At 53.6% G+C, this 19,415-nt stretch overlaps 3 protein-coding genes across 3 annotated transcripts; 1 reads left to right on the forward strand and 2 right to left on the reverse strand.

The window, feature by feature from the left end:
• Nucleotides 1–1,099: 1,099 nt before the first annotated feature.
• T069G_02320 (fungal zn(2)-Cys(6) binuclear cluster domain-containing protein) lies at nt 1,100–4,598 on the forward strand (the record flags this gene model as incomplete). Its single annotated transcript, XM_056169530.1, has 6 exons — nt 1,100–1,204; nt 1,564–1,649; nt 2,144–2,306; nt 2,352–2,652; nt 2,931–3,339; nt 3,578–4,598. The coding sequence occupies 6 exons, from the start codon at nt 1,100–1,102 to the stop codon at nt 4,596–4,598; spliced, it is 2,085 nt and encodes a 694-aa protein (XP_056030422.1).
• Nucleotides 4,599–5,492: 894 nt separating this feature from the next.
• Nucleotides 5,493–8,081, reverse strand: T069G_02321 (PA14 domain-containing protein; the record flags this gene model as incomplete). The annotated part of the gene is made up of 2 exons (XM_056169531.1): nt 5,493–7,930; nt 8,012–8,081. The coding sequence occupies 2 exons, from the start codon at nt 8,079–8,081 to the stop codon at nt 5,493–5,495; spliced, it is 2,508 nt and encodes an 835-aa protein (XP_056030423.1).
• Nucleotides 8,082–17,883: 9,802 nt separating this feature from the next.
• T069G_02322 (uncharacterized protein) lies at nt 17,884–19,169 on the reverse strand (the record flags this gene model as incomplete). The annotated part of the gene is made up of 4 exons (XM_056169532.1): nt 17,884–18,194; nt 18,293–18,610; nt 18,671–18,940; nt 19,121–19,169. The coding sequence occupies 4 exons, from the start codon at nt 19,167–19,169 to the stop codon at nt 17,884–17,886; spliced, it is 948 nt and encodes a 315-aa protein (XP_056030424.1).
• Between the last annotated feature and the right edge of the window lie 246 nt (nt 19,170–19,415).

Raw genomic sequence — 19,415 nt, forward strand, 5'->3', positions numbered from 1 at the left:
CACCAACTACCACCGCCTGGTCTGGTCTCCTCTCCTGCTCCTGGACTGCCGAAGACGAAACGAAACGACAACCCCCTTTTGATCCCCCGAATATCGCTGGAGTGGTTTCCCAGTGCGCATGCTGGAGCGCTACAGTCAGTACTCGCTGACCTTTCCTTGTGAGACTCGCATCAATCAACCAGAGTCTGCTTGGCTTGCTTGACTGGCCTTTGGAAAGTCTGTGCGTGGCAAAGAGGGAGAGCAGAGCGACACAAGTCCGAGACGCATGCATTGCATTGTTCCAGGCGGCCATCGTTGTCATCTTCTGTGCGACCCTCTTCTGTAACCTCTTTCTTCCACTTCCTCTTCCTCCTCACTCATCCCACCTCGCTGCCTGTGGCCGGCGGATATCCTCCTAATCTCTTCTTTTCTTTTTCTTTCCATCCCGTCTCCTCGGTGCATCAGGCTATTGCGACGGCGACACAACGCGAGCTTCAGTAGAGAGAGACACGGACACACACGCCCACACACGATACATACCGCTGCGACCCTTCTCTGGCGCCATCTGATCTCAGCCTCGACAGAGTCTCGACCTCACTGCGGCACGGCACTGCACTGGACTGCAGCCTGGATCCAATCCAATCTGCAGTCTGCACGCACTGCACGCACATAACCTGCAGTCAGTCCTGCAGCCGCACGCTAGGGCCCAAGGCTCAATTTGTCCAAAACCAAACCACCATCCCACACTCACACGCATTTGCCGACGCGATAGGCCCAGCTGCCGAATCTCGACGAATCTGCGGCTGAGGGTGCGGCGCGAGCCGTCAAAACCGTCATCTTCGGGTCGCTGCAGAACTGACCACTGGAGTTACCAATAGCTGCAATCGCTGGAGGGCTCCGTCTGTCCGTCTTGGTGTGGAAGGGAAGCAGCAGCGCGTGCGCTTTATTAGACATCTCATCGCTTTATTTCCTTTTTTCCCTCCCCTTCTCGACTTTGCTCCTCACCGCATCTATCAGCTTCGCTTCCGGCCTTTTTGACCTACTTTTTGTTTTTTCCGCCTCTTTGGCTTCGCTACACCATCGGCCGCGCGCCGGTGCTCACGCTTTAATGTCCGACACAATGCAGGTGCAGGGGCAGATGCCCCATCATCGCCGGTTAGCCGCAAACATGGCTATCAAGGCTAGGGGCAATTCGTGCACCGAGTGTCGACGTCGCAAGCAAAAGGTTAGTAGATGCAGTTGTTGCTGGTGCTGCCCAGAGCTTTTTTGGGGGCGATTTTCCATTTTTCCATTTCCCAGTTCCCGGGGCGCCAGCAGTCCTAGATATAAAGTTCAATGTCCGAACCCCCTGCGGTTGGAGCTGGCAGGGACGGGCATGTTCCGAATCCTCGTCAGTCACCGACCAGTAGCACATGGGCAGCGTGAGAGCGAGCGACCGCAAATCCTCTCTAAACCCGGTGCGGTGGGCTGTTTAGAAGGGAAAAGATGATGATGATGATCAAGAAGAAGAAGGGAGCGATGGAAGCAGAGAAAAAATGAATGCTTGGGAACAAAACATCAACTGACTCGAGCATGGCTTTGTAGTGCGACCAAGGCCGACCGTGTAGCAACTGCGTCCGTCGATTCCCACAGCCGACGTGCGAATATAACATCAAACGAAGCAACAAGAGGTTAGTATTTGCCCTGCCCATCAACCACCCATCAAACCACACGACGACAACCGAACCGATCATCCTCTCTCCACTCGTCTGCCACCATCCCACGTCCCTCCCACCCTTATCCATCTCCTTGGGGGGGCCAGACAGGACAGGGACTTCGGAGGACAGCTCCTGTGGGGAATGGACAGACTACGGCTTCAGCTCCCCCACAAGGCCGAACAGCCCAACCCACTCCCCTGGTTTGGAGCTTCGCCGGCAGATGCTCTCTCTTGTCTGTCTCTCCCCAATCGGGTGCCAATGCACGCACGCACCCAGACAGAAAAGGGAAAAAAACAAGGGAATAGACAAGGGAAGAAACGGAAAAAGAAAGGAAGGGGGAGGAGATTGGCTTATAACGCCGTTGCCTCTTACAGCATACTGACGCTAACACACTCACACATGCCCGTCTTTTCAAAAAGGTTGACCGTTTAGAATGATAAGCTGACATCACCGCCAAATTCTCATAGGCCTGCCAGTGCCGGATCTCCAGGGAGCGCCTCTAAAAATGTCAAGGTTGTGCTGGAAGGAGGCTACGCCCATCTCAACCTGTCCGACATCCAGGATGCCATTCTCCAGGTCGAGGGAGTCGTCGCCGCCAGCGGCATTGCGGACAGGCTCTCGGCTGCGCCGGTAGTTGCTCAAGGCGAGGTGGTCTCTCGCTCTTCACACGACCAGGATGCCTCTTCGCACAGGTCGTCTGCCGGGTCTGCCTCGGACCCTTTTCGCGTCGTAGTCACAGACGAGACGGGCACGCTCAAACCAAAGTCTGTCTTTGCCATGCTGCGTCTAATTCTGCAGGCTCGCTTAAAGGTCACTAATCGCATCGTCAACGACGAATGGAGCATCGACGGCCCTCAACTTATGCGCGCCTTGCAGCAGGCAGCTCAACCGCCGGTCATGATTGGAGGCTTGGATGATCAACTGCGGAACCTGCCTATGGAGCCAACCAGGTTAAACATTGAGCTCGTCCGGATACGTACGTGACAAATCCCCCTCCCTCCCCCTTCTCCCCTCCTCTCTTTCCTATTGCCGTAAGTATGTGCATGCATGCCTGTGTGCATGGAGTCATAGAAAATCGCCCTTGATACCTCATCAGGGTGGCGCAGAGACAAGCATTGGTGTTAGTGCTGTCTTTAAGCGTGCTGCATTTTCAAAGAGCTTGGAAGGGGGGGCAACCAGCTTAGACTCGAACAGGGGGGGAGCAAGGTAATGAAATTCAGGCCACTGACACTAACACGAATCTTTTCCTCACAGATCTCCAACTTCTATCTCGCTTCAAGGCTTCCATAGACGGAAACCCTGATCCTGAAAGTCGATTTATGAAACACTGGGTTCCGCTGTCCATCAAGGACCCTCTTCTGCTTCAGATAGTGCTCTACACGGCGGTATGCTTCCTCAAGGAGACGGGCCGAGTGCCCAAGATGCTTGTCTGGGCCTACAAAGGCGTGGTTCACCGTATGCTCAATGAGCACCTAAGCTCTACCAGGACACAGACCGGCGATGCTGCCATCATGGGAGCCGCCCAGATGGTCATGGATTCCTGGTACTGGGGCACCACTGAAGAACTGCGTGCCCACATGGCGGGCCTCAAGACCATGATTAGAATGAGGGGCGGTCTCCAAGACCTTGGAATGGGTGGTTTTCTAGCCAAAACCGTGCTCATGTGAGTTATTGCTCTCCCGCTAGTTTGTAGTACTATCATGGCCCTTTTCCCCTTTGCATACCCACCCCTTGATTTTTGAAAGCGTGGCCTGTCAGTCGCCGTGCTACTGCATGTGCAAGAGCCAACATGCAGTTTCACTTCGTCTCCCCCCGTCGTTCCATTTTCACTACTACGTAGCCATTGAGCCTGTCCTCTCTGGTTGATTTTTTTGTGGTGCTAACCAGTCAAACCCATCTAGTCACGACATTGCCATTGCCATTGCTCATGATATCGAACCTGACATTTACGGCCAGGGTGAATTTGAATTTCGTGATGATTTCATGGTCCCTTATCAAACCGCCTTTAATTCCCCCTTTTTATCTGGCTGGCCACACTTTGTCGACCCGGGATCGGCATTAAAGCTTCATCGAAGCTCTGCCCAGATCCTGGACGATGTAAGACTCATTATACAGACCGTGCAATCCCTGCCCCCATCGCCAACCGCGCAAGACCTGCAGAATGTGACAGACGCCGCGTTGTGGGCGCTTAACAGGCTGGATCGGATGCCGGAAAACATCCCACTCTACGAAGAAGAGGAGGCGACGGGTCATCCGGCCGACGAGGGTGATGACTGCATGTGGGAGACTACCGGATACGAGGGGGCGGGCACTTCCCCAGCGAGCAGCTCCGACTACGACACATCCTCGCCTAGGAGCCACGATGCAGCATCCTCCAACGGCTCGCCGCCCGCCCCCGTGGAAGAGAGCGCGAGTGCTCGGCTAGCCAGGACCAAGAATGACGCCATGTATCGCTGTATCCGTGTGACTGCCTCCGTCTACTACCGCGCCATCATTGCTCGGGTCCCCACTACCGAGATTCTGGGAGAGACTGATTTCTTGAAGCTTTGGGAGCTAGTGTGGGAGGTGACTGTGCCGTTTTGGAAGACGGCTGTCGGCGTCTTCATCTGGGTCATGGCGGCGGCGGTGCCGAGCTGCCACAATTCACCGCCTGCACGGTTCATCAAGACTTTGTCTGTCGTCGGCTGGATGACGATTGGGCTGGAAAACTGGCACGTTGCCATTAACGCGGCGAATACAGCCCTGAGTCTACAGCGCTGGTTGCGGGGAGGACATGCTCAGCAAGGAGGCATGGTGTACGAAAGAGGGCCTCTGGGAGGTGAAATCGTAGTGGAGAAGCACGGGTTTATTCTGCGTGAGGCCAGCATCCCGGAAGTGGTCGCCAACGTACGGTGCAACGACGATCATGAGCTGATTGAATAAATCGGCGCCAGGGGGTTCGGCTTTTGACTGGGGCCATCGAGGGAGGGTGGTATTTTTGGTGTTATTATCATGCAAGTGACGCACTGATGGGGAATGTCTAGAAGACCGGACGATCGATTTCCGCGGCAGAAGGAGGTGTTCTGGATACCTATGCATGTGCCCCTGCAGGAGACTCGCAGGAGTTTCCTTTGATATTCGAAGCACGCGGCTGCTCCCGACGAGTTTCCAATCGGCACACAGCATTGCCAATGATAGAAGCGAGTCAACTTACACCGAGTTTGGACGGAGGGTAGCGCGGCAGATTTGCATACCGATAAGCCCGAGTGAGGGTTTGAATCGGGACTAAGATGGTACCAGGGCTGACGCATCATCGGGGGGGGGGGGGGGGGGACGGCAAGCGGGACGACTGACTTACCTAACGGCCTCTTGACGCGAACCGGCTTGATTTTTTGGCTTTTTATTGGAGTGGTGACGACTACTATTTTTGGGTTATATCTTCATAGGCGATATGTTTTTCTCGGGGTACTTCATGAGGGCCAGTTTTGGGTTACAAAAAAGAGATGTGACTGGGGGATTGATTGATATGTTGGGAGTAAAGGGGAAAACAAATCTGGCGGATGAAATGCTTCTGCTGTTGGATCTTACTATGCGGGATAAAGTATCCAAGGGGGGTTATTAGTATTATTAGTTGTTGGTGTTTTAAACTTATTTTAATGCAATACAAACAACATTCTAATGAGCTGTTTGGAACCTGAATCCGAGACAGAAGAAAACTTCTTAATTTGATAAAGCTATCATCGTAATTTTATCCATGACATCGTTCGTTTTATGGTACAAGAAGAACTAGCAGAATATCAAACAGTGAATGGTATTATTTCCCACACATCATATCTCTTATAGACCAGACCACCAGTACGACTCCTCCACTGTAAACTTTCCCTTAAGTGCAGCCCCGTCCGTCACGGCACTGCTGTCACTGACAATGATTTCGTAATCGCCCTGTTCGACGCACCACTCGTTGCGCTCCTCGTCGTAGTACGAGGCCAGGTACTTTTCCTGCTCGGCAATCGTTACCGTCTTGGTCTCGCCGGGCTTCAGGTCGACCTTTGCGAAGCCCTTGAGCTCTTTGACGGGGCGGTTGATCTTTGCGGGCTGCAGGGGGCGGACGTATAGCTGGGCGACCTGCGCGCCGGGGACGGAGCCGGTGTTTGTCACGGCGAGAGAGACGCTCAGCTTGCCAGTAGTGTGAGAGACAGCAAGCTTGGAAAAGGCAAAAGTGGTGTAGGACAGGCCGTGGCCAAAGGGAAAGTTGACGTCCTTGTCGGCGAACTCGTAGTAGCGGTATCCGACGTAGACATCCTCGCCGTAGAGAGTGCGGCCGGCCTCGGTGCGGTAGTTGAGGAAGGCCGGGTTGTCCTGCAGGCGCTTGGGGAAGCTGAGGGGCAGCTTGCCCGAGGGGTTGTAGTCGCCAAAGACGACGTCGGCGATGGAGTTGCCCGTCTCGTTGCCGCCGTACCAGGCCTGGAGGACGGCGGGCGTGGTCTCGAGCCAGGGCATCTCCTCGGGGGTGCCCGTCTGCATGACGACGACGGTGTTGGGGTTGGCGGCGGCGACCTCGGCGATGAGCTGGTCCAGCACGCCGGGGAGCTTCATGCTGGCGCGGTCGGCGCCCTCCGTCTCCCAGTCGGCGTTGAGGCCGGCGCAGATGATGACTTGGTCGTGCTCCTTGGCCAGCGCGACGGATTTCTTGATCTCGGCCTGGTCGTCGATGACCTTGCAGCCGCCGACGCGGAGCGAGCCGTGGCCCGGCACGATGGTGTCGCCCTTGAGAGTGTATGTTGGCGCAGAGCCGAACTCGACCTTGAAGTTATACGTCTTGCCCTTGACGAGGTTAACACGACCCGTCTCCTCGCGCGTGGCCGAGCCGAAGAAGGCGTCGCCGGCGACCTGGTGCGTGGCGTTGTCGACGACGAGCTTGTCGTCGACGTAGGCCTTTGCGGTGCCGCAGACGACGAGGCCAATCTCGTAGGTGCAGTCCTCGTCCGCGGTGTAAGTGCCCTCCATGTCGGCGTACCACGTGTCCGCGGCGTTGGGGTTGTAGTAGTCCACCAGGTGCATGTCCGTCTTGGTGAAGAAGAGCTCGTCGATGTGCTGGCGGCCAGGGGTTCCGGGGGGCTGGTTGAAGACTCTCCAGCGCATGCCCTGGGCTCCGTCGCCTGGCGTTGAGCACTGCTCGCCCAGCACGGGGAGGAAGCGGTGGGTGTAGGCACCAACGGTGTATGAGGGCGGCGTCGTGAGCTGCTTGCTGAGGCCGTCAAAGGGGGTGACTGCGTAGTAGGCCTTGAGGGCGGCAGAACCTCCGCCGTGGTATGTTGCCTGTTTGGCGTTGGGGCCGAGGATCAACGTCTTCTTGTCCTTCTTCAGGGGTAGGACGTTGTTGTCGTTTTTGAGAAGGACGATGCCCTCGTTTCCAATCTTTCGAAGCAGGGCCGCCGTCTCGGGGGTGTTGTTGACGGTTGTCTCGGGGCCATTCTCTTTGACGCCAGAGGCAGCACACGTCTTGACGAACTGGAGCACTTCTCTGGCACGCTGGTCGATGACGTGGACAAAGGGCTTTCCGTTGGAAACGTTGAATTTCAGTGTGTCTCCTCGGAATCGTGGGGGGCCAGGCATCTCGAGGTCGAGGCCTGCTACGACGGCAGCGGTGGTGCTGTAAGTGCCATACCAGTCGCTCATGACCAGGCCCTTCCAGCCCCATTCCTTCCGGAGCATCTCGTCGAGATACTTGGGGTTCTCGCTGCACGGCACGCCATTGATGCCATTGTACGCCGTCATAAACGCACCAGGCTGGGCGTCTCGGACGGCAATCTGGAAGGGCAGCGCGTAAATCTCACGCAGCGCCCGCTCGGTGACGATGCTCTGGACCGTCATGCGCCTGTCCTCCTGATCATTGCACAGGAAGTGCTTGATGGTGGCCTGGACTCCGGTGCTCTGGATGCCACGGACGAGAGCCGCGGCACCAAGGCCAGCGAGGAAGGGATCTTCGCCAATGGACTCGAATCCTCGTCCACCGAGAGGGGAGCGTTGCATGTTGATAGTCGGGCCGAGGATCACATGGGCACTCTTGGCGATGGCCTCCTTGCCCATCATTTTACCTGCCTCTTCGAGCAGCGTCTGGTTGAATGTGGAACCGAGCGAGGTGCCGCATGGGAAGCAAGCTGCAGGGACTCCGTTGAAGAACTTTGTGCCTCTTACACCGTTGGGGCCGTCTGTGAAGCGCAGTGACGGGACGCCATGCTTGGGGAGAGCCTTTGTGTGCCAGAAGTCGATGCCTTTGGGGGTTTGTCAGTCACCAGTTTCGAATGTCATGCCGTGTGTATCTGGTGAACATGTTGGTATGTTTTATAACTCACCTGCCAGCAGCTCGACCTTTTCGGCCAAGGTGAGCTTTTTCAACACGGCTTCAACGTCGATATCAGCCATGTTTGGAGATGTGAGGGGGTGATATGGAGTGATATGGGGAAAGTCGTGTAGAATAGGGTCTCTGACGAGGCAATTCTTCCTCGACACACGACAAAACACAGCAGTATCACCGCTCTATGTCAAACAAAGATGCTCAATGACAGCAACAATAAAATTCACAATGACTGCAGGGTAGCCTCAAGCATGCCGCAGCAATCAAATCATAAAAAGAAAGAAAGCTGAGAGAAAACCAGTCTGTCACAAAGACACTGGAAAGGGGTGAAGATGAAGAGTTCAACGAAAAAAAAACCAGCAACAGGAACAGGCCAGGCAACTTATATAGCCGTCGGTCACAAAGATGGGAATCCCTGGGGGCTCGCCATATTGGATTGGCCGTGGGTAATTCGTCGTGAGAACTTCGGAGAAACGTAAAAGAATCAGCAAGCAAGCAGCTCCTCCTGCCACTAACGGGCTTACTCGCCCAGCTTGGCAATTTCGTGTCGAAGCAAAAGCAACAGCAGGATTCTCCGAAGCCGCGCCATCATCCCAACTTTCTTATCACGAGATGGATATTGGACGAGTTTCCCCGCGATGCTCCCCGCCATTAGCTGCGGGCAGGGATGTTCAGCCGTGGTATACCCTTGCTATAGCCGAACACCCGCGGATACGCCGAGGATGAGGCTGAATTCCAGCCAATCGGTGTCGAGGCTGTCAGATTCATCCGTACGAGGCCCGCCGAAATAATTGGACACTGATTCGACATCGGACTCCGCCATCCCCAAGCGAAAGCCGGTGCGGAGAGGCTTGGCCGAGTCGGCTCGGTGAGATACGAGCGAGATTCCCCGACCGACCCCGAAGAAGCTCTTGGTCATGTGGGCGGTGATGATGTTCGTTGCTCTGGCTTCGGGTAAACGCCGTGGGAACGGGTATCGCATTTGATCTTGACGAGACTCCACCATCGAATCTACTGACGCTGATGGGGATGCGAAAGGCGATCGCGGTGGATCTGATCCCGGCTGTCGGATCACAGGCAGTTCCACACGGGAACGGGGACGGGAACAGGTGGGCACTTGACTTGTCACGATCGGGCCTTGGTGTTGATGATGGAGTTGACGATGGAGGCTAACAACATTGTTACGCAGTGCTTCGCCGCCATGACATACCGGCTCACTCGGACATTGTCTGCTTCATGCTGTCAGACAAGTGGCATTCTTGTCCTTCGGCACAAATGGCATAAACACCACAGCTGAATCTGTGTTCCGCGGCCGCGGCGGCAGCGCTTCCGCTGTCACCGGCATGGTGTCCTGGCAGTTACAGATTCTCGGCATACGACTCTGTGTCCAGCAGTCATGTTCGCAACCCCCCCGTCGGCTTGGCATTCAGGGTCCTTGCGTATGTCAGCAGGCCTCCTTGTGAATACAACTCTTGACTCCGTCCTGGCCTGCTCTTATATGCAGCACTATCTCCACGGCATTTTCCGCGCTCATTCCGCCGCCTACCAGGCATCTGGATGCTTGTCTTTCCAGGGAGGCGTGGTTGATGTCAACGCCGCTGTCAGGCTGGAAAATATGAGCCGTCATATCATGCCGAATCCTCATCGCGCAAGTACCAGTACCACAGAGTAGACCGGCCGGTTTAGCGAACAGTTTCGACCTGGGACAACATTCCCTGTATGCAGCTGACCTCCTACAGTACCATTGACGATGACGACGGTCAGCTATGCAATGCGTGTTTGCCTGGACGGCGCGCACATTGGCCTCAGATGTGGTAATTTGCCAAGAGGACGCCATGCTTATTCTCCTGACCCTAATGTTCCTTATGGCCGAACATCGGACTGAAGGGGGAAGAAGGTTGGCATCTAAATGCGACGGGCTTCCCGCTCCACGCCTTCTGCTCCACGCTCTGTCAAATCACGGATTACCTACTACAGACAATCTGGGGTTGGACGGGCTGCATGGCTAGCGGGACTATCACCAAGGGCACCGCGCAGGGGCTTGTGGGCCGGTAAGGCTGGACGATGCGTGATCTTACGGTGGGATCCTGGAGATCCCGCCCAATGCTACCTTGGTCTCCTAATCAGGGGACCTGTATGTCGGAGATATTTCAAAAGGGCTAAATCGACACATCATGGCCTTATCTCCTTTTCCCGCGGCTGAACGGCAGTATCGATGACATTCCAACAGGGGAATTCCTCACTGTGGCGGCTGTCTGCTGAGACTCCTTGCGGCAATTGTTACGACCAGAGGTGTGTGCTTGTCCGAGGGCCCTCAATTCGACGTCTGCTACACCTCTCTTGCGCATTTACTGTATTGGCGTTGTAGCAGCAAGAGACGATGTAGGAAAAGCATTGGGCAGAGCAAGCCAATGCAATCGGTCCTTGCACGAGGCTCTGCTGGTCTTTCATCATGGATCGTCGTCATCCATCACATGTGGGATGGTCCGCGTGGGGCGGCGGTACCTGGATCAGGGACCCTGCGATGTGAATCTTACCATTTCAACCGGCCGAAGTCCGAGACAGGCGTGCTTGGACATCCCACTTGTGAGATTGGCCGACAATCTATGTTCAGTGTGCCGACGTTATGCACACAATCTGATGGTGTCGACTGCAAGGGATTTGATGATTACATACGGAACGTTTAGCCATCAAGATTGGCCGACGGGAAATGCATCGCCTAAACATACAACCGTACGGGCTGTCAGCGGACAGCGGTAGTGGTTTCGTCTTCTCGCTTCGCACCCCCGCTCGATTACGAGTGCATTGCCACGGGAAAGAAGAAAGAAAGTAGATGTGGTCTGGGTTAAATTCCAGTCATGAAGCCATGCGAGTGTCATGTCATCATGTCGCCATAAAACAAATATGCGCACAGAAAAAGCCAGCCACGAAATTTGGTACAAAGAAAAGGGACTAAATCAAGGCTTTGATGGCTAATTTGAGCAGCTCCAGGGATTACCGATGTTTTACTTGTGTCAAGACTTGTACTTTGATACAATGCGGCATGTCTTTTGTTTTGTGGCATCAACACCTTTTCAAGATGCGGAGAACCTGGTCCTGTCGCCTCCTTAGTCTTGCACATCATCAGCTCGACCTCGGCGGCATGTGGCGACGGGCATAGGCGAATGCCGCTGGATAGTCGGGGCGCAAACCTGAGCGGATACACTTTTACACTCGTATGGACCTGAGACCGCCTTCTCTTGTCGCTTCCTCGAGGAACAAGCATGGTGGTTCTACGGAGTCCGAAGAGTGCTGCCAAGCGTGGCTTCGATGGAATGTCATGTTGAAACGCCTCCCCATGCAGAGGCATAAAGACACCGGTTTTGGCATTTGCAAACACGGCGCTTCATTGGAGGCAGCCAATGGGGAATGAAGTGGTATTGGGGTGGGCACTCTCAGCTCGCGATGCTACGCAATGTCTCAAGCTACCTTCACGCCTCTGCTATCGCCGCTCAATCGCCTTTGTCAATGAAGCCTATTGCCGAGTTGACGCAAGAATGCCCTGCTCAGCGGCTTTTGTGAGAAATTACAGCAGCACACCATAGGCGCGATTCCCGCTCAAGCAGGGGAACCCATTGGTGCTGATCGACGCGAGAGCCCCTGAACGGCTCTGGCACTAGAACGTCTAGTCGAGCAGTCTAGGTTCTGATGGCTTTATCCCACCGTTATCTAGACACGATAGTCTGTCTGGATGGATGGGGGATGGCACTAAAGGAAACCGATGTTACAGGCTTGGCGGAACCCCCTTTCTCCATTGGATCGTCGTATCCACAGCTGTTGGCTCTCAACCAACTGCCGACGCACCACGCCGTAGAAGCACTATAGGTACAAAGAAGTATGGACAACGAAGCATGCACAGTACAGGTACACACTCTCATCGAAAACACAGACGAATTGCACAAAGGGTGTGTCTGTGTGGATGATTTGGCTCGAGGCCAGTGGTATTTGATATGGCGGCTAAGGAAACACAGCTGGTTAGGCGGCCTCTTTGGATTGGATCGCTTGATCCCGTCTTTACTGCTCGAAAATCGCAGCAAAGGCTAAGAGTGATAGACCGCAAATGGGAAACGCCATTCCTTGGGCACGTGCGAAACACTTCACGAAGAGGCTCCAATCTCATTTCATTTGTCTACGCGACGCCTTTCGGGTCCCCCGATGACCATGACGCTCCCTCTTTCCTGCGATGATGCTTTGGGCTGAATCGAGGTGCCACGGGGTTGCTGGTTCCCGAGTCTCACGATGCGTCTTTTTAGTGGACTCACCGACCTCATATTGATTGCAAGTACGGGTACTGTACGAGTACGGAGCAGCATGAGAGGGAGGGGGAGTTTGGGAACTTACAACAACTATTTGTGTCATTGATGCAAGTGCCACGGTATGCAGTTTAGTGCTCTGTTCTTCCTCTCCGCAGATGAGCGTTGATGCATACAAACTAAAGCGCCTGGACGGGGACAGCAGGTGGGTTTCGATGGAGTCGCAACCCTTCAGCTCTGAGCAGGCACCAGCAATTTGACCCCCATGTCTCCCAACCTGAATGGAGGAGGATATTTGTGATCGGAGCTACGGGCAGCGGCGGATTCCAGCCACCAGTTGGTGCCCTCAGCTCAAGCGCTGCTTGATCCACGCGAATCGACACCGGCGGCTCATCTTGCTTTGTCATCTTTTCCCTCTCCTTGGGGGACTTGTTTCTTTCCTTCTTTCTTCTTCTTCCCTTTTGTCCGGCATTCGTTCGGATGCTCGCTTTTCTCTCTTCTTCGTTCTTCGTTGTTTCGCCACAACGAACGCTATCCCTTTTCCCTCGCACCCTCTTTTCTCTCAACATATGTCATCATCCAAGCCAAAACTGGCCTAACAGGGTCTCCTCGTGGAAATTTCTACAACAAAGGGAGGGGTGGGGAGGGGTGTGCATGCCTGCACAAGTGCTAGTGCAGTCTTGTTGGAAGTACAGTACGAGTACATACGAGATGCCAGGGCTCTTGTTCAACTTGAGATTCTCACACGCCCCTCCCCTGCGGGGCCAGGATTACCAGAGAACAACAGCAAAGCTTCGATAGTCCTTCTAGCGCGCTTCTCCCGCCCTTCCCCCTTGGTCAGCCACCGAAACGGCTCGGTCAACTTCGGCCAATTTCTTCAAACTTGATACTCGCTATTTTCGCTGCTCCGCTGCCATAAACCCACCGCATAAGGCCCAGCTGTCCAACCAGCGTCTGGAGCGGTCCGGTGGGCTCTTCTATTTTTCAGCCCTTTGGGAGGGGACAGGAGGGTCGTTGCCAGGTTGGTGCATGCAGGAAGCGGATATGCTCTGCTCTCTGGACCAGGAGTCCCGGCGCTGTTCAGTGGGTTTGTCCTCCTCAACAAAGCACGCGGCGGATCGAAAGGAGAGTGAGAGCAAAAAAGAAGATACTTGTACGCCCCTCCCTCTGAGAAATGATGAGACGCTCAAAACTGGGTCGTTGTGCCTGCTTGTACCGCTTGTACCCTCATGTACCGTGCCGCTTGACATCTCCATACCGCTGTTTAAGTTTTTTCTTCTCTTTTGACAGCTTATACCTTTTTGGGCCATTGCTACCCAGCTAGAACCCGCCGTGTGCTTCTTTATTGGTTCTATTTTCTCCAGCAGATGGAACCCAGGCAGTGGACAGCAAGCTTGTCTCTTCAGTCCTTGTGGTTTAGGGCACGGCAATCGCTTCTCACTCCCACGAGACTAGGGCCCATGTTCGTCGTTGCATACGCAAGCCACACATTACGGAATCAACTCGGCTGCCAGTTGCTGCCGTTTCGAAAGCTCGCAGAAGCCCGGAATCTTTTCGGTGTTCAGATTAGGAGGCCCTGTCCCGTCTCAAACGCTATCCTGCAGGTGCGGCGGCCATGTCCAACGTCCCGTGCCTGATGATCCCGTTGCATCGGTATCTGCTTCTGGGGTCTACTCTTAAGCCATGTTACTCTGACAAATAAGTGTTTACACATGGCGGCTATAGGTGTTCATAGCATCTGATAAGAGGCTCAATTTGATACGACGACACCACCACCACCACCAGCATCAACTTGTTTAGCTATGGTAGAGGCTCATGTGCACTCTGCGAAGCTCTTTGCTTTTCTTGTCCGCTGCAGACATTGCGTCGCCTGTTCTTGGAATTGGCTTCATACCATCACTGGTGTTTCAGTTGCTGCAGAGTATACGCATCATAGATATCTCCTTTTTGCAAAAGGTCTTGGTTTACAACGGGCGCTGGGATGGACGGACCAGTTGTACGAAACCGAAACTCCCTCATGCATTCCCCCTTTCCCCAGGTTATTTCGATACGGTGATGCCGCTATTCCTTTCACGATGCCCCAAATCCGTGCTAAGAAGCGACTCAATGTCTACAACGAGTTTAGAGTGTCGAGATGATGCACCTTGCTAACTGCGTAGGGATTGTAGACGCGCCGCGTCCGTCATAATCCCCGAAACAACCTGGATACCCCAGACATGAGAACAATGGTCTTGAAGAGCACAGATCTAACTGAATTAGACCGACCGCAGTGCGGCCGATGGGCCACGGAAGGGGTCTGTTGAGAAGAGAGAGAAGAGAGGGGGAGACGAGAGGAGAACGACTCAAGCAAACTTCAGATCGGGGCAGCCGTTGATTAGCACAAGGTACAGCAATGCTGCAACTGCCCTTATTCCCGCTGCGCAGATAAGGACAAGGCCTGGACCCATGTTCTCTGGGGCTTTGAGGTGAATACCGATATAACAGAGCCGCTAGCGTTGGCTTGCAGGTCGGTCATTGCCTTTTCGCTGCATCCTTAGCGTCGTGATATTCCTCCGGCCATGCAGTGCCGCGTTCTTTTTTTCTATTTATACATGTTTCTCCGTGCGAGGATACTGTACCTGGCATAGGGGAAATAACATCATGCTCTTTGATCCATAGTTCATGGCCTGGCGGAGATGAGGAGTGGCAGGTCCTCATCACCTTTCTTCACTCGGAATCATGCATTGCGAAAGGGTTCGGCACTCTCTTCCGAATCTGTCAAATCCCACTACTACACCTTCTTTCCTTCTATTTTCCTGCCTGCAGTAGTGTCAAGCACGATGTACTCCGTGAATAAGGAGACGGATCCATCTATGTTGGGGGTCACCTAGACCGCATATCAGACACATGCTGTACTAGCTAATGCTCCTACTAGCAGATCACTCACACTCACCACACCCATCCAACCATCGTTACGCAAGCATATGCGCTATTCGGGCGTATTCGACGCGAGCCCTTGCTTGATCTCCCCAATCCAAGTCAAAAGAGGGTACATGATTAGCTATGCGTGAATGGGATCGACTTTGACACAGAGCGGGCGTCTAAAAATGGAGACTGTACGAGGTGAGATACGTGCCTCTCTTTTTTTTATTTCACGTCTATATTACTCATACGGATAGTACAAGGCCAAGCAAGATTGGTTGTACTGTACCCATCACCGCCCAGAGTGGAAATGGATGCTCTCTTTTTTTCCCTTCTCGTTCACACGCCCCCCCTTAGACGCCCCTCTTCTCCTGTTCCCCTCTTTGTTCAAAACTCCACTTTCTCTCTCACTCTCTTTCTCTCACATACCGTACAATCATGTATGTATGTATGTATGCATGCATGTACTTAACAGAATTTCCCAGCTGCTTGCTCTTCAATTCTCTCGACTCAGCTACAGGGAGGAGAAGCGCCAAGAAGCGAAAGCTGCCTTGGCGGTGGTCATGGTTTGCAGTGAGGCTGAAGCTGAAGCTGAAAATGGAACACGATCAGCTAATCAAACTACCAGGTTGTTCCGTACACGAACATTGACCAGCCTTTCTCCATCTAGCTCACAACAAGCCCTTCAACCCCAGCATCCCATCATCTGGCTCAGCCCAGCTTAGATCTTGCTCCATTTGCTCAGCTCACGCTCACGTCTCACCTCGGCCAACCAGATCCTCGTGTGAAGTTAATATAAGCATCCCGCGCGACCCCCCAACAACAAACAGGCAAAAGGTGCTAGTACGAGTACAGGTTCAATCCTTCCCACGCCCCCCAGTCCAGTCCAACTATTGCGGCCGGAAAATGTACAAGCTCGCCCGCGAATGCACGTCCGCATGGAAAAGGCATGGCTTCGCACCAAACATAGCCTCTCTCTGCTCTCTTGAGGAGAAAAAAACGGCGCTTACGGCCCCCTAATTGAGCTTCTTGCTTGTTGCTCTGCATTTTTGTTGCTAAAATAAAATAAAACCCCCCGTTTGTCTAGTAGCTTATAGTAAGGGCAATAGCCTGTTTGTCCTCTCCCCCCCCTGGCTCTGGCTTAGTTAGTCTGGTCGAGCTAGGAGCAGCAGCAAAACCACCGGCACTTTGGCTTTTCGTTTCCGGCACCACGCCATGTGGCAGCTTTGATGCAGCCGAGGCTGGGGGGTCTAGATTTGGCGAGGCGATGAGGCGGTAAGTCGCGGTATAGTGGAAGAAAGCCGTTGATATCTGGGGTTGGTTTGTTGGTTGGTTGGTTGGGGTGAGATTGCGCTGATCATTTCACAACCCCATCAATACTGCTGACTAGACACCGTACTACTGCATTTACATATATTAAACAAGTGCCACATACAGTTTGGAATGAGATAGTCTTACAGGACACCCAATCCAATGGCTTGGAAGATTCCACATCGCTTGCACTACATATGAAAGCTTGGCGAAAAAAGTGTTCTAATTTTCATAGTCTCATAGTTCCTCTATAGGAAGTTTGTCTAAAGATCCGTGGTAACGCGCAAGTCTATAGTAGAAACAATACATTGACAAACAAAGAAAAGATAAAAAAAGAGTTCGTAAAAAGCATTCAAGAGGAGAGCGAAGATAACCAAACCGAGAACAGAAACAAAAAAAAAAATCCAAAAAACAAGAAACAGTATATATCCGTCTATATCAGTCCAGTCGACTAGCCAGCCGAGTTAAATCCTCTCCTCATGGTATCTCCCAAGGCGAAGAAAAAAAAGAAAAAAAAGCGAAAGAGATGAGATCGAAACAAATAAAAAAAGATATAGATAGTAAAAAAAAAAAGAAAGAAAATAGACCACCCTTCCATCTTGAGCCGCCCGAATCCCATTTGCCCCGCTGATATGCATCGTGCTGTGTCCGTCGTCCCGTTGTTTGTTTGTGCGCCCAAAGATTGAAATGCATATGCAAGACCCAAACGCCGATGAATGCTATATGTGTACGGGTGTCGGCTTTTTCCTTTGTCCCAGAGCAGACCTGAGCACCCTTCTGTAATCGTAAAAAACAGGCATCGCCTTGCCTATTCTTCTTCCCCTCTCTTCACCCACCGTCACCGCTGTCTCAGTGACCTGGCTGCGTTGGTTCGTTCTATGTTGTAATTGTAAAAACCAATCCGCTTCATCATAGCCCGTTGCTGTTGTTCTCCCTTTCTCATTGATGCCACGTAAATAAAACCAGCTCCACTCTGCCTTGTCGGCCTTGTCCAACGCAACCCTGCTTTTGTGGCTGTTTGGTGCGACAAATGCTGGATTCTTGGTCTGAGTGCCCACCGCTGCGATGCAGTATACAACCCAAATTCGTTTGCCATTTGTCGGATCTGTTTTTTTTGCTCCCTTCCACGATTGTGCCGATTGGTTGTTGCCCCTCAAGGTTGTACTGTCGTAAGCGTGCAGATGGGCCATGGAGGCCGCTGCGGACTTGTATTCGCTGTTCAGGCATGTCCCTCTTGCGGGCTGTCGTGGCCGAAATCCCAAGGTTCGGTGATGTCAAGATTTAGTGTTGCCAATGATGCGAGCTTGGTTGGATGGTGTCTTGCCACAAAAGACGCAACGCGGCCAGTAGTCGATGGCGACTCGATTCATCGAGGAATGCCAGGGTTGGCGTGGCTATCGGCCATCTCTGGAGGGTAGTATAAAGAATACGCGGCATTCCACTGCGGAGTTCGCTGCTGCAGCGGCGTGTGAGGCGATGCGCTGTGCGCAGGGTGAGGCGGTGGTTGTTGCTGGTGTTGCTGAGCATATGCGTGCAGAGGCGGTGGCGGCGGCGCCTGCTGGTGGTGGTGTTGCGGGTGTTGAGGGTGCTGATGTTGGTGCTGTTGCTGGTGCTGGTGTTGCTGCATATATGCCTGTGGCAAATTATGCAGAGTTGAGGTGTTGAGCCTGAGCCCACCTGGAGGGAGAGAAGCAATTCAAGTCAGCCCATGTGCCCCTCACTGCTCGGTGCGTGGTTTAAGGGATAGGGATAGGGATAGTGATAGGGATACATACTGCCGTGGTCCATCTCGTCGTAGTCCTGCTTGATGTCCTTGAGAGTGGCCGGAATCATCGAGGGCACGCTTGTGGGAATGTAGGCCGCGTTGTACTCCTCGCCATGGGCAGGAGATGAGGGGCTGGAAATGTTGCCCAGGACGGGGTTTGGCGCAACGGATGCTGGCCACGCCTCGCCGCCAGCGCCTGTGATGTGGCCATACGACTGCTGTGCATAGTCGGGGATCTGGTTGAAGTCACTGGATGGCAGAGGCGACACCCTCGGACTCGGCACAGCACCGCTGCCCGAGCTGAGGTTGTCGTCGTAGACTGATGGGCCTGGAGTTAGCGGTCCAAAGTAAAGGTCATGAGCGCTGTTGGGCATGGTACCTGGCGTACCTGCGGAATTCGAGGAATAGGACGAGTCCGTGGCGGTGTAGCCCATGTGCTCCCGGAGACGGGCAATCTCCTGTTCGAGGAACTTGTTCCGACGGAGAAGCTCCTGGACTTTTCTGTCGCGGCTCTGGACGCCCTTGAGCTCGGCCAGTTCACGCTCCAGACGCTCAATGTGCTCCTTGGTCCTTGCTCTAATGGCTCTCTGAGCCTCACGATCGTTGGCCCGCTTGCGTGCCAGCTGTGAGGGCGTCAGGGTCGAAACACTTCTGGTGCCTAAGGGGTACAGAGACGTATAACAATTAGCTTTTGATTTTTATTCGAAATGAGGTATAGAAAATGAATTGGCAATTGGGATGAATGGAAACGGCAATTGTCGCCAGTGGAGTGGGCATTGGGGCAAGAATTGTCGACATGTGAAGCACCAAAAGGGCGGGATCTCAGATTCAAACTTACCCTTTCGCTTGGACGGTTTAGTTGGCTCTCCGGAAGATGATCGCGGCATGTTGTGTTCGATTTTATATATGAGGGACATGCAAACAAAAAGATCGGATGAGGCTGGCCGCAGTCTAGGCGGCTTTGGTTGGCGACGAGGGCAGAGGAGCCGTGGAAAGGCGATCGAGTGGGGGAGCTATCGCAATAAATAGGGTATCAAAGGCGATGGACCAGCAACGACTCGAGGCAGCTTGTCGTGGGTCGCGCTACGAAAAGAGACGAGGGCCCGCTTCGCTTTGGTTGACGATGGTTGAGA

This window comes from Trichoderma breve, chromosome 2, assembly GCF_028502605.1.
Source record: "Trichoderma breve strain T069 chromosome 2, whole genome shotgun sequence".
NCBI classification, from domain to species: domain Eukaryota; kingdom Fungi; phylum Ascomycota; class Sordariomycetes; order Hypocreales; family Hypocreaceae; genus Trichoderma; species Trichoderma breve.